At 40.8% G+C, this 18,663-nt stretch overlaps 1 protein-coding gene across 3 annotated transcripts in view; it reads right to left on the bottom strand.

The window, feature by feature from the left end:
• Positions 1-18,663, bottom strand: part of cdon (cell adhesion associated, oncogene regulated) — a 48,038-nt gene that overhangs the window by 3,924 nt on the left and 25,451 nt on the right. For all 3 annotated transcript variants that reach the window (XM_026914000.3, XM_026914001.3, XM_053234870.1), the window contains exons 4-14: positions 13,085-13,231; positions 12,849-12,992; positions 12,440-12,730; positions 11,999-12,268; positions 8,329-8,609; positions 7,528-7,702; positions 5,599-5,715; positions 4,830-5,033; positions 3,704-3,885; positions 2,889-2,994; positions 1,765-1,887 (exon numbers count right to left, since the gene is read on the bottom strand). In XM_026914000.3, the coding sequence (XP_026769801.2) occupies positions 1,765-1,887; positions 2,889-2,994; positions 3,704-3,885; positions 4,830-5,033; positions 5,599-5,715; positions 7,528-7,702; positions 8,329-8,609; positions 11,999-12,268; positions 12,440-12,730; positions 12,849-12,992; positions 13,085-13,231 (2,040 nt within the window). The remainder of the gene's footprint in view (positions 1-1,764; positions 1,888-2,888; positions 2,995-3,703; positions 3,886-4,829; positions 5,034-5,598; positions 5,716-7,527; positions 7,703-8,328; positions 8,610-11,998; positions 12,269-12,439; positions 12,731-12,848; positions 12,993-13,084; positions 13,232-18,663) is intronic.

Here is an 18,663-nt window from a genome sequence, read left to right as displayed (position 1 = left end):
AAGTCCACTTTAAACTGCATTATAGCAATTTCCCAAAATAAATGATTTAATATGAATGCTAATAAAATGAACTGATGCTGAAGTGTTATATGGCAGCCAGTCTGGATATACTCCATGTAAACATTTACTTCAGCAAACATCATCATCATTTTTATTACTAATTAATGAATGGGATTCTGATCTTTCTACTATACTCGAACTCTGGAATGTGTTTCATTTAATATCAGTATTGAGCTACATCACACTATTTTCTTAAAACTTTCCACAAGTTAAAACGATCTTAAAACTAGCACAAGTTTTCTCAGCTCCAGTCCTTGGGACACAATGATTTGCTTCAAATAATCCACTCATTTATTACGCCTTTTAGAATTACGTGAGGTGGAAGCAGGGAATGCTGCAAAAAAACAAACAAACAAACAAAAAAAAACCCATTGGATTCTAGTTAGCTAACATGAGCTATAAGTTAACTTTGCTAGCTTGCTAAAGCACTCATTTATGCTTCAAGTGTAGATTTGTACACCTGCCAGTTTACCATATCTTACTGCTAAGAAATATGCACTCTGCTACTTTCTCTGTTAATTTGTTAGTTGGAACTCAAGCTAATTTATAATAGCTACTAGTCATCTTCGATGGAAAAAGTGATGAATAATGGCCTTCAGACTAAGCAAACTCAACTGGATTACTAGCTGATTATGTGAATGGCTATGACGATCCCTTCATATAAATTGCTTGCTATCAATAACTAACAGAACAAAAGATTGAAAAAACTTTCCAATCTTCAAGTGTCCAGTTTCAGTGAGCCTGTGCACAGTGTTGCCTCAGATTCCTGATGTTGGCTGACAGAGGTGGAACGTGACGAGGTCTTCTGCTGCTGTAGCCTGTCTGCCTTAAGGTTCAGTGTGTTGTGCATTCTGAGATGCTTTTCTGCTCGCCATGGTTGTAAAGAGCGGTTACGGAGTTACAGTAGCCTTCCTGTGAGCTAGATTCAGTCTGGCCATACTCCTTTCACCTGTCTCATCAACAAAGCATTTTCACGTGCAGAACTGCTGCTCACTGGATATTTTTTTTTGTTTTTCTGACCATTCTGTGTAAACTCTAGAGACTGTTGTGCAAGAAAATCACAGGAGCTCAGCAGTTTGTGACATATAAGCCTGTCTGGCACCAACAACCATGCCATGGTCAAAGTCACAGAGATCACATTTTCCCCCATTCAGATGTCTGATATGAGCATTAACTGAAGTTCTTGACCTGTATCTCCATGATTTTATGCATTGCGCTGCTGCCACATTATTGGCTGATTGGAGAATTGCATGAATGTGCAGGTGTACAGTTCCTATTAAGCTGTTTGTATACCAAAATCCATAATATTGTAGTAACCTGTGTGTATTCCTAGCATGGACCTCTTTATACCTTCCCAGCTGTGAAATAAAATGTAAGATGAAAGGAAACAAATAAGTGATTACTAAACAAAACTGTGCAGCAAGCTTCTTACGGGTTCAAAGCTTTGTGCTAATAACAGGTCACTGTGTGCATTGTGTCTTGTTTTGATTACCCCAGGCCTATATTATTAACAGTCATTAGAAAATGACGTAAAGGCGATGAAGCTCAATGTGTCCCATTGTCTCTGGCTTTAATAAACCATTGCTGTGTTCAGGTCTGTAATTACAGCAGTGGCTTTTATAGCCTCCTGTAGTCTGTTCACGTATAGTATTCCCATAACAGTACACTTTATTCTCTCTCTCTCTCACTTCCTCTTTCTCTCACCTTTAGTTTCACATATCATCACGTTACTGTAATCGCTTTCTCCAGCGTCATTGTAGCACTGCATCTTGATGTCATAGGATGTCTCGGGTTGGAGCTGACCAATCATGTGCCAGCGCTTGATACCTGTAAGAGGATGAAATGAAAGGCGCAATGTTACTGTGGCATAATTACACAGGGCCGTCTCCCTTAAGTGTCTGACATGCACTATAAACCATAGGTCCTCTCCTTCTATTTGTCTCTTTCTCACCATTTCCACTCTTTCTTTCTCTCCCCCTTTCTCCCTAAGTCCCATGATGCTACAGACACATGCTTTATTCCAGACAGATTCCTTATAAGGCAACTTAATGTTTGCTCTGGCTGGGATTCAATACACCCACTGCACTGAGCACACACTCTGATCTCACAGATGAACACATACACTCACTCTTGAGTCAGCTCTTTAATCAAATATTGTGGGACAGAGTTTCATGAGCATGCAGACAAAACTTTGAATAGGAACTTTTGCAGACATACATGCACAACATACAACAGCACACAAAAAGCATTTGAGCTTGGTGCCCTGTGAGGCTTTCTTATCTGAATAAGGATGTATTTCTACCAGCCTGTCAGTTTAAAAAAAAAAAAAAAAAAAAAAAAGAAAGACATCTCTCGGGCAAGAGAGAAATACAAAAAAAAAAAGTTGAGGAGGTTTAGGGGTCACTGTTACCATTCCCCCAGCTGTGTAAGCCCCCTCTCACTGTCTTGAGTGTAGGGTTTCAGTTTAGGCCCATTAGAGAGGCAGCCATTTATTTAAAACACATTTCTTTTTAGCCTGGCTCATTACGCCATGCTGCAGGTTCACTGCACGTCAATCAGTAGACACATCACACAGGATATCCATTACACCCACACATATGCACACGAAATATCTATGCCTTAACAACATAAAAGCACCCCCCCCCCCGATTTAGCACGGATCTACAGGGAGCATGGAACAGCGTGCAAATTCAAAGAACCCAAAAGGTAATCGAGCCACATACAGCATGAATCAGCATGAAGAATGTTCTAGCTGGTGCACTGGATAAACAACAGAAAACAGATGAGTGTAGAAAAAATGACCGGCATGAACCATGAATCTTTCATACCTTCTATCACATCTCTCTTATAATCACCGTCATTGTCACTGTCTGTAGGGCGATAGTAGATGTAGAAGCCTTGGATGGGGGTGTTGTTGTTACTGGAAGTGGTGTACTATGGGAGAGAACCAGAAAGAGAGACACACAAGTTACCAAAATACAGAATTTCCCAAGTTCACTCAAGTAGCACACTGAGCCCGAAGCAACTAATATTCACAGAGGATAGCTAAGATTCTCCGAGAAATCCACACAGAATGGAACCACATTCTCTCTCATCATTTGTTCTGTTAACTCAGGACTGGGAAATGATGATCTCAGTGATAACATTCCATATATGCAATAAAAATAAAGCTGTTGTTGCCGTGGTCCATTCTGTTCACTGACACTATAAAGGATTTGGAATTGCATGAGAGTTTTTGAACTATTTAATGCAAATCCAAAGTCAAGTATACAACGTCGACTGAAAGTTGAGGTAAAAAATTACAGGAATAGCCAAACGGGTCTCCTGTAGTGAGCAGAGTTTTACAGCCGTCCTAATGAAATCATGCCGGGCACAGTTTTTAAGCTTTCTGTGCCAAGCCATGCCAGGTGGGAATGACACCAGAATGGAAAAATTCGGTGCTCAAAACAGTACAGCTGGTACTATAGAGACGATACAAAGAAACTTACACTCCACATGCCCTGTACACACACACAGAGGGGATAAAACTGACCAAACACTTGCTTATTTCATATTAAAAACAAGCGCTTGAGAAGAGTGTGGAAAATATTACATTTCTCTGCATACTCTATACTGCTTGTGTCCGTGCCACTGCAGTACTCACAGTCCATCGCACCATGATCTGCGTGTCGCTGACAGCATCAGTAGAAGAGATGTGAGGGCCAGCCACGGGTCGGTTGGACACAGGTGAATTCGTCATCGCTATCTGGTATGGCCTGGAGGTGGCGCTGTGGGGACTCTCGCCATAGTTGTTCATGGCGATGACACGGAAACGGTACGTGGAACCTGTGGATGGAACAGTGAAAACACTTTAACTAATCTACATCGGATTGAGCGCTATTCGTCAAACGGGTCCGGGAATTATGCGCTATATGACAGTGGCTCTCAAAGTGGGGTCCAGGGACCTGCAGGGGCCCATGAAGCACAGCCAGCGGTTGCATGATATTTTTAAAATTTAGTTACAGCAGTGGAAATCACAACCTACCATGATCAAAAATACTATATTAATGATAGTTTGGATAGTTATTAGCCTGTTTGACCGGTTCCTTGAACAGAATGGGTTTAATCCAAAGATCAAAAATTCCAAAACAAGTAGGCCGTAAAATAATGCCAATGTGTTCTGTTGATGGAAAGTGGAATAAAAGTTATTTGGCTTCAATAAACAGCTAAAATATTTTTTTTACACATTTAAATACCATTCATAAAGAAAATCTGCTGAGGGTTGTTGAGTTGATTTTGCACTTAAAGGGGTCCCTGGCTACAAAAGGTTTGAGACCCTCTGATGTATTGCATACCCACATGATTAAACAAATACACACGGTTTCACTGTTAGAATAGCCTGGAAAAATTGTTTAACATCTATAAGCTTATAGTTGTGGTTTATGCTTCTTCTTGACAAGACGATGCTTGACAAGAAGAAAACTACAGCAAGATTTTTCCTGTCAAATTAAATGATGTAGTTCAGTGGTGGTGTATCTGGCATAAATATTTGATGCTGCAGTAATATGCAGTATATGTGCAGTATAGAAGAAAGATTGAAGAAGAAAGAAGAAGATTGTCTTTTCTTAGGAATATATTCTGAAGCTGTGGGCACATTTTGGCAAATGAAATCTTGCTAAAACTAAAGCATTATTTTCTTAATGAGGTTGCTAGGTTAATATTATAGGGTTAGCTTCAGACGCAGGCACACCAGTGTTTAGCGTAATACAAGTGGCTGTGTGCAACTCTACCTGCTTCCAAGTTGCGCACTTCCACGGACAGCTTGAGAGGTGAGATGTTGTCGTCAGCTATGATCCAATCCGCATTACGGCCCTTCCTGTACTCTACGCGGAAAGCTGTGATTGGAGATCCACCATTGGCCCGCGGGATCCATGTGACGTAAACCGAATTCTCTGATGCCATGGAGATGGTTGGCCGATCTGGGGCCTCAGGAACTGCAAGACAAAACAAACTAAGTAAATCTGAAACCGTGAACATGATTGTTCTAGTTTCTAGACGGAACATGAAAAATGGCCATGTTTCCTGTGAAGTGGAAACAGTTGAACATCCATCTTGTGAAAAGGATCAAATACACACAGAGAGGAAAAAGAGCAGCTAAAGAAAAAATAAACAGAAACACACACAACATAGACAAACCACATGCCAGAGTGGAGCATGTACTTACTGAACGGGCTCTGGGCCATACACAGATAGAGGCAAATAGAGAAAGAGAGAGAGAGAAAGCCAAAGAGGAGAGAGAGGGTTAGTTAAAAATAAATAAATAAATAAATAAATAAAGACTTGTGATATATTGCATAAGGCCTAAATTAATGCCCAGTCAAAGAAACTCACTCTTACTCACACAGACACACACAAATCCACACACTCATACATGCTTACACATTATAATAACTATTTATCACACGCACTCTCAGTTACAATCAGTTACACAGTATTTGGATTGTTTCATTTCACTCTGTCAACCTAATCACTCGGGATTTATTCGTCTTTACAGGTTACCTCTGTCATGGATGACCACTCCATAGTGCGTATTGATGACTTTGTCTTCGGGGGCTTTCTCAGGCAAAGACACAAACGGGGCCTTGGAGGGATTCTTATTGGAGGAGGAGCTCTTCTCTAAAAATCACAGAGGGCGAAAAAGTGAGAAAAGAAAAAAGAGAAGGAAGGAGAGAGGGCAAGGGGAAAATGCAGAGAGAAGTGCCGGGAAGAGATCTGCAGTGATTTATAGCTGTGTTATTCCCTCTGTGGACAGCGACTGCACTGTGCCAATGCAGTATGGAGGTCTGTATGCCTCATTTAGCCTTACTGACTGGCCGTGCGTTACTGCACACAGTTGCATGCTCTCAAATGGAAGTGACCCGACTCTAATAAACTCTGCTCGGTGTGCCTAGCTGTATTAAACAGGGCTGTTCACTTGTGTTGTGCAGGTATGTGTATGATAATGTACGCTATTATATAATAATATCCCACATTGGATTGGTTTTTCTGGTTCATGCATATATATGCATGCATTGTATGTCAGTCTGTATTAATACAGCAAAAAATGCATGGAATAATGCAGTAACAATACAAACATTTACATGAGGATTATAGGGAGGGTTGCCAGATCTCCCATCCCAATTACAACTTAAAAAAAAAAAAAAAAAAAAAAAAAAAAGAGCTGTTGCTCCATATAGCTCACGCAGACCACACTCTGTGCACAGCGCAGCATATCTCTGCTGGCTCTCAAAAAAAATAATTATTTAATTGATTTAAAAATACTGTAAACCTTGTACGTTTATTGCATGCATTTTTCTTCATCCTTAAACAATCATTCTCCCTCATTTATTTTTAAAAAGGAAATATCGCTTGAAGGATCCCATTTTGACTCTCAGCAGCTCTGTAAGTTTTATAATAGATTCTGGTAGTGTGTCCAGCGAACTTTTCTGATCTTTCTGGAATGTAACAAACCCACAAACTAAAGTAAACTGATAAAATATTAGATAGCTAATACTGTCAAGTGTAGCGGAACCGACAGTTTCTTGATTTGGGAAAGACATGTTGGCTTGGAACATAGGTTAGCTTGCTTACTCAGCCACATCAGAAAGAAGAGAGAAGGCTTTCCAGGAAGGTCCACAGGGTGTGTGATTCAGGATTGGAATGAAGTTCTGCAAATTGTTATTTGTTGTTATAATTGGTCAACTATTTTTTTTTTTCCCAGCAGACATTCTTTTCAGTGTTTTCCAGCATTTCTAGGGCATAGTGGTAGGGTTATCATGAAAATAAGTAAAATGGACCATGCCCACTTCCAGTTAAAATACAAAAACAATCCAAATCCAAAAATCCAAATACGAATATTTTAAGCACTAAACAGATACACATACAAATACAGATAACGCCATTACGTTACACCCATATAATACACCATATCTGATATTTACACCTAGAGACCAGACTTCGATATGTTTCAACATTTAAGAGCATATCATAATTTCATTTTTGCTAATTTATGAGGACTGTTTAGTCATTGACTGAATAAACATCAGTCAATGCAGGTGTGTTTAGTTAACATTTAGTTAATCTTTAAATATATGTCATTAATAAATGTGTTAACTTACTTTGCTTACAGGTTTTTTTAATGTGAAGTTATATTAAGTTCCAAGTTTAACATGTTGATGTTAATTAATGCAGTAAATAATGGTTAAGGGAAGTTAAGGGGACCTTAAAATGAACTGATACGTATAGGATTTGGGAAGTGGACCATTGTCAGCACAGCAGTGACACTCTCATGGTAGTGGTGGTGCAAGTTTATTAGATGCAACAATATTGCTGGGATTCTAACAACCCAGTGTCACTGCTGGGTTTGGAATAGTCCATCAAACACCATCCAGCCAAGAGCTGTGAGAAAGTAAGAGAGCGAGTGAATGAATGACTGTGTGTAATCCTCACCCTTTCCGGTTCGAAAGGTAAGCATGGCGGGTTGGCCTTCACCAGCACTGCTGCGTGCTACCATCAGCACCTCATACAGGCTGGAAGGCTCCAGGTCCGACAGGGGGAGGCTCCTTTCACTACCTGGAACGCGTACTGTGTGCCAGCTGCCCACCACGTTGCCCATCTCATCCACCTATAATATGCAATATGCAAACAAACAGAGGCTGGTGGTTATACATCAATATGCAGCAGCGGATATCACACACAGAGGAAATGGAACGTTAATGAACACAATGATCAGACATGCTAAAGTTAGCTATCAGGATTTCTGTCTGTCTTTGTCCCCTCTTGCTTTTATTACCCAATTTTGTCATCATTCTGAGGGAAAACGATGACAAAGTGTGGTAGTGCCTGAACAGGTCTCTGAGGATTTTTGTTGTCATTTTGATTATGATACCATTATAGATTTTTTCCACTTTAATAACTACTAAATAATAATTTTTTTAAAAGGTGTAGCTGTAAAGATTTGCCATGATTGTCTTCCTGTTTATGATGATGTTAAGATGGAGATAATGATCCTCACTGAGCAACTTTGCATAAAGAGAAGAAAATTGTTGGCATCACACACATACATACACAGTTAAAAACAAAATAAACAAAACAAAACAGTGCACTGGAGTGTAAAATGCATATAATCAGTAGCTGTGTATTTGAGGGTAATACTGATAATATCAAATCAGTGCATCCTTACAGAGACTGAAACATCTCTAAGAATGGCTTCCAAAGAGCACTTCCAAATAAAGTGAAGATTTGAATCACCTTGCGATATTTAACAAAGTAGGCGTTGATTGGTCTGCCCCAGTCTCGTCCTGGTCGCCACTCTAGATCATATGCAGTGGGTCTGTGTGTTTGTGGCGGACTGATAATGATTGGAGCCTCTGGAGTGGGCTTGTCGCTGCTCCTCTCTGTGAATGAACCTTTGGCATCACCAAGACCATCCTCTGAAGCCAGGAACAGCCCCTCTCCTTCATCACTCTGAACTGGATGGACACTTGGTTGTGTGTCCGTAGTAGCAGCAGTGGTGGAACTGGACTGAGGTTCTGTTAAAACAGTTAGGTTGGAGTTTTTTTTTTTTTTTTTACATAGCTTTAGATAAGTGGATTTTTAAAAATATGTGTATAATATCTAACTCTTTCTGAGAACAGTAGTCTTTTTAGTAACGCTTGAAGCACAGTCCCATTTTTACACAAAGAGCAAACAACATTTTCAGCAGTTTTCCTTAATATGCTGTACTGGAACAGTAAAACTAGATCTTTAATAGCTAATAGTACTAATAGTACTGAGCACTGTGTTGAGGACAATAGTCTCTATATGGTGCTTCCAAATCCTTCCCTGAAAGAATGTGAGTAATCTGCGGACCTATGAACGCCACTAGAACACTTCAGTGCAGCAGGAGAGCATGCTGGAAACTTCCAATGCCAATATGGAGCTGTTTCAATCTACATTGCAAAACACAGTGGCCAGGACTTCAACAGCACTGCACAATAAACTGCTTGTTTATTATTTCTTATTTAACTGAATGCTATCTGCAGCCAAAGTGGTCCACCTGGGAAATAACAAAAGCTGGAAGCATTACTACTTCTTATACGGGCTTCGCAGCTGAAAGATGATGCCTTGAAACAGTGTGTGTCTGGGTGTCTCACTCTCTGTAGTCAGATGAATAAATTCTGTCTCTCTCTATAGTTATGTATCTATACGTAAAACCGAGAAGACACCCAGCTGAAACTGGGTGAGTAAAATGCAGCATTCGGAGTTTTCATTGTAAACAGCGGATGGTGTACAGCTGGACTACGGCAATGATATCTCTGCATCTCTTATCTGTCCTGCTTCTGGGTGCATAGCACTGGTTTACTTTACAAAACAAACATCCTCAGAGCTGGTAACTGTACAGCAAAGCCTGGGCCTAAATCAAATGCACTTGCATTTCACCCCACACCTGTAAAATACCAGAAACAATCGGAGCCCTGAACTAGCTCGACACTCTTGCCCTCCATCACAGGATCCTCATTCACTCCCCTTTCCCCTCTCTTCCTCTCGTTACCCTGTGGTACAAACTCTCAATGCACGCAGACACACAGTAAGAGTGCTGCAGTCGGAATGAATGCATACGGAGTAGAAACTAGGGCTGTAACGCAACGCCGTTATCTGTATAATTAAACTACAAGTTTAATGATAACATCTGATAATATTTTACCAGATGTACTTCAGTTTGTGGGTGTGTTACATTCCAGACAGAAAGGAAAAACTCACTGTACACACTGTACACACACATCAGAATCCACTATAAAGCTGGAACATCCTTCTGCTTCTGCAAATCTAACTGGCATCCTCTCAGGAGCACTGCATTATAATGACTTCTGAGGAGCTTTTCTTTTAATAACGAGAACAATCATTCAAGAACGGTGAAACTGCAACTTAACACACTCAAAAGAAAAAACGATCTGCCCTGTTCTGCGTACGTGAGCTTAGCGAGCAGAGAGATAAGTTATAGTTATAGTTATAGTTATAGTTATAGTTATAGTTTCAGGGACAAACCTTTACCTCATCTACTTTGTCTACTAGGAGTGTAACTGAATATGAATACATTATTATAAATTATGCATGCACTTGTCTCTCTCCTTCACTCTGACTCGGGTCTTCTTTATGTCCATTAATGGGGAATGTTGGGTGTTCCGTAAACATTACCACTGGGAGACTGCCATGACATCTGGCAGGGAAAGAAGAAAGGGAGAGTGAAAAACTGAGGGAGTGGAGAGAGAAAAACCAGTGTGTACAGCGAACGGATTCGTAAATCACTTCCGCTCGCCCACAATCAGCAAGCCTTGACCTATTCGGATCCGTGCTCATCAGAGGCCTCACGGATGTACTTCCCAGCATGCACAGCTTGAATAAAATGAGTGAGCTGGGCTTTGAGAAGGAGCGAGTGGCAGCGTGGCGAGCTGAGTTACAGCGGCCGATCGCATGGACTGCCCACTGTTCTTCCAGGGCTGGCATGACATCCTCATACACACCTTCTGAAGTCTTGCAAGGAAGTCTTGCATTAAAAAAATCCAAATATCATGATATTTCATCTACTGTTCAGATACTATATTTTAACCATCACGGTCTGTTCAGGGGCAGCATAGAGGCACAGTCGGTAGCGTTGTCGTCTCGCAGCTTCAGGGTCCCCAGTTCGATCCTCACCTCCGTTTACTATCTGTGCAAAGTTTCACATGACGTCCACATGGATTTCCTCCAAGTTCTCCGGGTTCCTCCCACCTCCCAAAAACACACACAGGTAGATGTGCTGACTATGCTAAATTGTTGCTAGGTCTAAATTGTTGCGTGAATGAGTGTACATGGGGCCTGATAAACTGGAATGTGTATTCCTCCCACATGCCCAGTGTTCCCAAGATCTCTTGATCCACCACAACCTTGACCAGGATGAAGTGGTTACTAAAGATGTATGAATGCTCTGTTCACTACTTAGCAATGTCTCAGTGATGCAGGTTATTGTCTGTGCATTTTAGAGCAATACAAATTGAAATGTTATTTTAAACTACTGATTTTTGACACATGCTCTAAAACTTTTTTAGGTGTTGTTTTTTAAATAGCAGAACATATGAGCTAGGCGATGAACTATTACTTTAAGGCACATTTTTGGGGCTGCAGTGATGGATCTACCAGACAACTGACCCTGCAATATTTTTCCATAGTACACTCCTCCAGTATCTGAGATGAACAGCTTTACATAAACAATCATGATTTTAAGCCGATCTGCATTTTATCAAAACCATATTCTCTCTGTCATGCACGCCAGGAAAAAAAAACAGCATTTGGAACTGACCTCAGCTGTCTTTTTTTCTAAAATAAAGCTTGCATATCTCTGCCTTTATCAATCACGCTCAGAAATGCAGGGCAATACTGATAAACAGAGTCGGAGCAGAATGGGGGAGGCTTTGCGTGCGTGTTTGTGTGTGCATAGGTGTCTGTTAATAAGTAGAAGGCCAGTTGTGTGTAAGGTTGACAGCTGGGTGGTCTGCTTCTCATCATAACCTTGTGCAGTTACTCCTTACATTCCACTGTTCAAGAGCTTATCCACGACAGTACACACAAAGCTCACTCTCATGGCTCTGGTGCTGCCCGCCAAAGACCTCTCTGCTCCTGCAACCCTCCCCCAGCACTGCTGCAGCCAAAAAGCCTGTCTGCATCCCATAATCCTCCTTGCAACTCTTCAACAGTGCCTGGCGTACTCCCACACCTCTCAAACACTAGTCTCATATATCCCTCGCTGACACCACTACTCATACTCAAGTATAAATTTGAGAATGCTGTGTAATGAACTTTAGAACAACATTAGAATGATCGTTCTATAAAATGAGACTTGATAGAATGTCACAATAGGAAAGTTTTTTTTTATGCTGATGAAAAATAAAACAAACATTCTTACCCAGCTGAATACTAAGTCTGGCAGCTGACTGTGCAGAGCCAATCCTGTTGTCTAGCACACACTGGTACATGCCCTGGTCCCGAGCAGTGAGTGAGAAAATACGCAGGGTGGAGTTCGATATCTGGAGGCGTGGTGAGGATAAAACTGGGGAAGAGTTGAAGAGCCAGGTGATGTTAGGAACAGGATTTCCCGAGGTGGCACAAGTGAATTGCACAAATGAGCCAGATTTCACAGTCTGGTCACTCAGACCTCTCATTATAACAGGAGGCCCTGTGGGAGAAAAAGAAAACAATGGTATTAATGCATCTCGTTTCCATCACAGTAATGACACGGCAAAAGCCTAGCTGTATTTATATTTATGCAAATTGACCTGTATTTTGACTCGAATATGAAATATGACTATTTATTTAATACTTTAATATTCCACATGACTGAACTCACCAAGCACTTCCACAATATAGTTGGCACTGGCCACAGCACCTTCCTCTACTTGAACAAAGCAAGTGTAATTTCCTCCGTCACTTATCTGAACATCAGTCAGCACCAGATTACTGTGCAGAAGTCTCAGTCTGGGAGCAAGAGGCAGCTCTTGGCCATCCTTCAACCATTTAACAACAGGAGAGGGATTTCCTGATACTACACATTCCAGAACCAAGGACATGGACTGTTCCACTGTCAGGTTGACAGAGTTGACTGGATATACTATCCCCACAGGGGAAGGACCATCTGAATCTGTGAAGGGGGAGAGGGGTGAGCTAAATGCAATTCATACACATCAAAACAACTTTATTCGTGTTTTCTACAAAGTGTCTTTCTTGGCAGTAGTGCATTTTTTTTTTCCCCAGCTTACTTTTCACTAAGAGCTTAGTGCCATAGGGCTCGACCTTGACCTCTCTGGTAACAGGATTATAAGCGCCACATTTATACATGCCCTGATGCTCTGGAGAAACAGAGACTATGTGAAGGTTCCCAGAAGGAAGGATTAAATATTCATCTGAAAAATAAACACAGGTTAAGAAAACATATGAATGTGTGAATGTAGATATCCGAGTTATATTCTTGAAGTTCTGGGATATTGTGTTATACCTGTAGACTCCTCTAGCCATTTTCCCCGTATTCTGTAACGTGGCAAAGCTGGGGGATTACTCCGAGGTAGCTGGCACTCAATGACAGCAGTGTTCCCTTCTTTTTCTACTAAAGACCGCCGATGGGTCTGTCCAAACTCCGTAATTTCTAAATGTACAGTGAAACACAGGCCAAAGTAAGATTATAAAATAAAACACATTCAACATATTAACCCAGGACCCACCACAAAAGCCCCCTGTCAGTTAAATATTTCTATTGGAGTGTGGGCAACTGTTAACGTGTCCTCTCTACTGAATAATAATACATCATTATCTGCATGACCAATCAGTCTGGCCAGCCATAGGCAAGTGCTGCACCTGATAACGTTCACTTCCCGACATCAGCCTGCACCACTACAGAGGAAACCTCCAGGCTAATAAAGGATACTGCTAAAGAGGTGCATTAACTAAAAAAAAAAAGCTTCGACTTCCTTCCCTTTGTAGCCCTTGATTTGGAGTGTCTTTGGCCAGAGTGTTAGCAGCCCAAACATAGCCTTATGTTTTGATAGTATTTCCTTTGTATTCTGAAGTATATCCATGATGGAGTGTTAGTCTACGGGTGCGGGTGTGCAAAAATGTGTGGCATACATGAATTTGTATTTCATTGTGCAAGGGTGTTATACAGTGGATATAAAGAAGTGTACACACCCCTGCTCAAAATGCAGGTTCTTGTGATGTCAGATCGTTTTTCCACCTTTAATGTGATATAGCAACCAACAAAATTCAGAAGAAAAAGAAAAACTTACAATTACCTGGCTGCACACGTGTACACACCCTTTTATAATGGGGTATGTGACTGTGCTCAGAATGAACCAATCACAATCAAACTCATGTTCAAAAGTATTTATCATAATCAATAAAGTGATTGTGATTAACCCTAAATAAAGATCAGCTGTTTGAATAAGACTGACATCATCTTGGTTTCATCCAACTGCTAAAGCCATGGCCCATAAAGAGCTTACAAAGCATGTATGGGATCTCATTGTTGAAAGGTTATCAGTCAGAAGAGTGGTAGAAAAGAAATTCCAAAACTTTAGATGTACCATGGAACACTGTGAAGGCCATCAAGAAAAGTGGAGAAAATGGGGACCACAGTGACATAAGGGCCTTTCGCACTGTTTTAGTTCCAGAACTAAATTTACTGTACTGAAGTACTGGGCAATTTTGCGCGAACTATTTCCCAGTACCCTTTAAAGGGTTGCATTCGCGCTGACAGCGGGCACTAGGAAGTGACGTAAGCCGGTCGACAGCGACGTCATTTGTGCGCGGCGTTCAACAACGGAAACAAAGAACAACAACGTGAGCAACCGGAGGATGGAGGACGCTGTGATCGGAGCTGTGTTTTTGTTGTGTCTCGCGTCCATCTATCGCTGTTCTCCATACTTGCGAAATAAGTTGACACTACAGTATGTTTACACGGCGTTTTAAATCATGGCGGGTGTGGGCGTTTTCGTACGCGTTTGGCCAATCAACGTCTACTTACGTCATGGATAGTACCAGTTGTGCTGGTTAGACCCTGCTCCGGAGTAGGAGCTAATTTGGTTCTCGAAAAAGGCAGTCCGGTACTAAAATCGCACCCAGTTTCGGAGGTGCGAAAACGCCAAAAAGTGGGTAGTTCCACAATTAGTTCAGGTACTATGAAAAGGTTCCAGCGGTGCAAAAGGCCCTATTACCAAATATAGGACGTCCCTCTAAAATTCACAAAAGGACAAGAAGAAAACTTATCAGGAAGGCTGCCAAGAGACCTATGGCAACATTAAAGGATCTGCAGGAATATCTGACAAATACTGGTCACTCTTGGCTATATCCCTGTCTGGGCTATAGGATAGGTTGGCTAGATGGAAGCCCTTTCTCATGAAAAAAACCATGTGCTAAAATGTGTTATGGTCTGATGAGACCAAGGTAGAACTTTTTGGGCATAATTCTAAAAGATATGTTTGTCACAACAACAAGACAGTTTATCACTCAAATATCACCATACCCACAGTAAGGCATGGTGGTAGCAGCATCATGCTATGGGGCTTCTTCTCTTCAGCTGGGACTGGGGGTCTAATCAAGATAGAGAGAATCATGGATACATGCAAATACCAATGTATTTTGGCACAAAATCTGCAGGCCTCTGTTAGACAGTTGACGATGAAGAAAGAAAATTCTCCTTCCAGCATGACAGTGACCCAAAGCACAAAGTCAACAAAGGAATGCCTTCAGAAGATGATGATCAATGTTTTGGAATGGCCCAATCAGAGTCAAGATCTAAATCCTATTGAAAACCTGTAGAGTGACATGAAGAGGGCTGTGCATAGGAGAGCCCCTTGCAATTTGATAGACCTGGAGGACTTTTGCAAGGAAGAGTGGAATAAAATGGCCAAATCAAGATGTGCTTTGTTGGTATACTCTTAAAAAGATTGAGTGCTGTATAACATGGAAAAGGTGCTTTAACAAAGTAATAGTTAAGGTGTATGCACACTTATGCAACCAGGTATCATAAGGTTATTAAGATTATACGTTTTGTCTTTTTCTTTCCCTAAAACCTTTCTATTTGATTTTTTGCTTGAATTTGGTTGGTTGCTATATCACATTAAAGGTGGGAAAGATCTGACATGATTTATCTTGGTTTCATTTTTTTCTACATCAAAAACACCTGCAATTTTAACAAGGGTGTGTAGACTTTTTATATCCACTGTATATACAGGTATATATGGCAGTATGTATTGGTCAGTAGAAGAGATTGAGTGTGCAGGGGTGGAAAATAAATACTACATTACTAAAGTATTATTCTGTGGTATTTATACTTTACTTGAGTATTATTGAAATCGAATACTTGTACTCTGAATTACAATAATACGCAAGTAAAGTATAAATACCACAGAATAATAGTATAGTAATGATGTACAGTTACTCAAGTATTGTACTTCATTGAGTATTACTGAAATTGAATACTTGTACTCTAAATTACATTTTCAAGAAAGAAACTTACTTCCCCCCCCCCCCCCCCCCCATATATATTTTATTTAGATCTTCTAACCACTTGTTACAGTCTTGAAGCTCTCTTCTTTTCTCATCCAGCCAGTGACAATACACCATACATCAGCAGAATGTACTCCAGCACATTTAATTTAAATTTCAGTTTAAAGCATCCAATCTAGTTCATCAATAAACTGTCAAAAATCATGCCAATTAGTCATCTACATTAAATGTCTCATGATACACAATTTGGCTAATGCTATAGCTATTCTTGTGCATTTAAATATGAATAAGCCACAAGACTGCAGTGTGAGCGCCCCTGGCCTTAAGAAAATCAGTAAAATGTTTCAATATGCTGGAGTAAGCAAATACTCAAAGGAGATGTCTTCTCTGCCTCCCTAGAATGAAGTCCGTCTAACTTGAAAAAGCATGTTACGGTACGTTTCACTAATTTGCTAAAATTGAGCCTCATGTATCAATATTGTCGTAAAGCTGTGTGTAAATGTTTGCAGAAGCCAAACCGTACTAAACATTTCCACCAGATTTACAAAAGTTTCTGATTTTTTTTTTTTCTTTCTTTCTTTCGCATGTGTATGTTGATGAATGATAATCACCCGTAAATTACCAGAGGTATACATGGCACGGCTGATTTGCATTTAGTGACACCCACAAAAAACCATAAAAGGCAAAGCTTACTGCGCTGAAATGTAAAATGGCAAAAGACTTTCTCAGAGGTAGAAGTAAAAGTTATTTTATAAGATATATATAAAAAAAAAACAATCTACATTGTACCTAGCTAATCCTGGACATCAGTCACATCACACAGGGAAAGTGCACCCTTTCATCCTAAGGGGATTTGTAAGCAATACCTGTCTGAATGACATACCCGAAAAGAAATGCTTATTATTCTGACACGTTCACACTGCAGGTCAGTTTCTTAGTACCAATTGATAGAAATCTATTAAAATTTGACGAAAAATTATTCTAATTTGGTTTAAAGACTTTCAGATTATATACACCAATCAGCCATAACATTAAATCCACTGACAGGTGACATGAATAACATTGATTATCTTGTTACAATGCACCTGTCCTGGCAAGGGGTGAGATACATTAGGCAGCAAGTGAACAGTCAGTTCTCAAAGTTGATGTGTTGGAAGCAGGAAAAATGGGCAAGCGTAATGATGCGACTTTGACAAGGGCCAAATTGTGATGGCCAGACGACTGGGTCAGAGCGTCTCCAAAACCGCAGGTCTTGTGGGGTGTTCCCGGTATGCAGTGGTTAGTACCTACCAAAAGTGGGCCAAGGAAGGACAACCAGTTAACCAGCAACAGGGTCATGGGTGCCCAAGGCTCAGTGATGCGCGAGGGGAGCGAAGACTAGCCCGTCTGGTCTGATCCCACAGAAGAGCTACTGAAGCACAAATTGCTGAAAAAGTTAATGCTGGCTATGATAGAAAGGTGTCAGAACACACAGTGCATCGCGGCTTGCTGCATATGGGGCTACATAGCCGCAGACCGGTCAGAGTGCCTATGCTGACCTCTATCCCCTGCCAAAGGCACCTACAATGGGCACGTGAGCATTGACACGTACCACCTACCTAAGCATTGTTGCAGACCAAGTACACCCCTTCATGGCAATGATATTCCCTAATGGCAGTGGCTTCTTTCAGCAGGATAATGCGCCCTGACACACTGCAAAAGTTGTTCAGGAATGGTTTGAGGAATATGACAAAAGAGTTCAAGGTGTTGACTTGGCCTCCAAATTCCCCAGATGTCAATGCGACTGAGCATCTGTGTGATATGCTGGACAAACAAGTCCGATCCATGGAGGCCCCACCTCGCAACATACAGAACTTAAAGGATCTGCTTCTAGATTGTCTTGGTGCCAGATACCACAGCACACCTTCAGAGGTCTTGTGGAGCTGTTTTGGGGATGTGAGGGGGACCTGCGCAATATTAGGCAGGTGGTTTTAATGGTATGGCTAATCGGTGTATATAGAAATTTACTAGATATCTTTACAAAACAGACATCATCATTTCTCATCATCTATTTTCCACTCGGCATGGCACAACAATGAGACAAAAACACAGAGCATGTACATGTGAGCATGTGTGTGTTGTGCTATCAGGTTTGTGGTTATATAGTGCTGTGCTATCAGGTATGTATCATTGCAAAGATCTGAGTTTAAGATATCCAGTGGTTCATGACAGGACATTTGGATCACGACATGACCCTGGAAATATAGCGTCTTTTATCATAGTTCCAGTTCCAGTTTCAGTTGCGGTTACAGTTCTAGTTTCAGTGCAGTTAAGATCATGATCTAAGAATTTGTCATAAAACACTGTGCATGGACTCATGACAAACTCCTGTAAGTACTTATATGCAGTTTTCTGCATGATATTTACTTTTCATGAAACAGATATGATTACGGCGAAAATTCGCATGCATGGGCTTGAAAGGAGGAAGTGTTAAGCTAAATGGAAACAACTTGTGAAGACCTTGCTAATGATGTATGGCATATGACTACTCAAATTGCAGAGTATTTTTATAAACACTTAGGTATTTTCACACCT

Source organism: Pangasianodon hypophthalmus, chromosome 6 (assembly GCF_027358585.1).
Source record: "Pangasianodon hypophthalmus isolate fPanHyp1 chromosome 6, fPanHyp1.pri, whole genome shotgun sequence".
Taxonomy (NCBI): domain Eukaryota; kingdom Metazoa; phylum Chordata; class Actinopteri; order Siluriformes; family Pangasiidae; genus Pangasianodon; species Pangasianodon hypophthalmus.
Note: the sequence above shows the minus strand (reverse complement) of the source record. Positions and strands in the feature narration are given on the sequence as shown.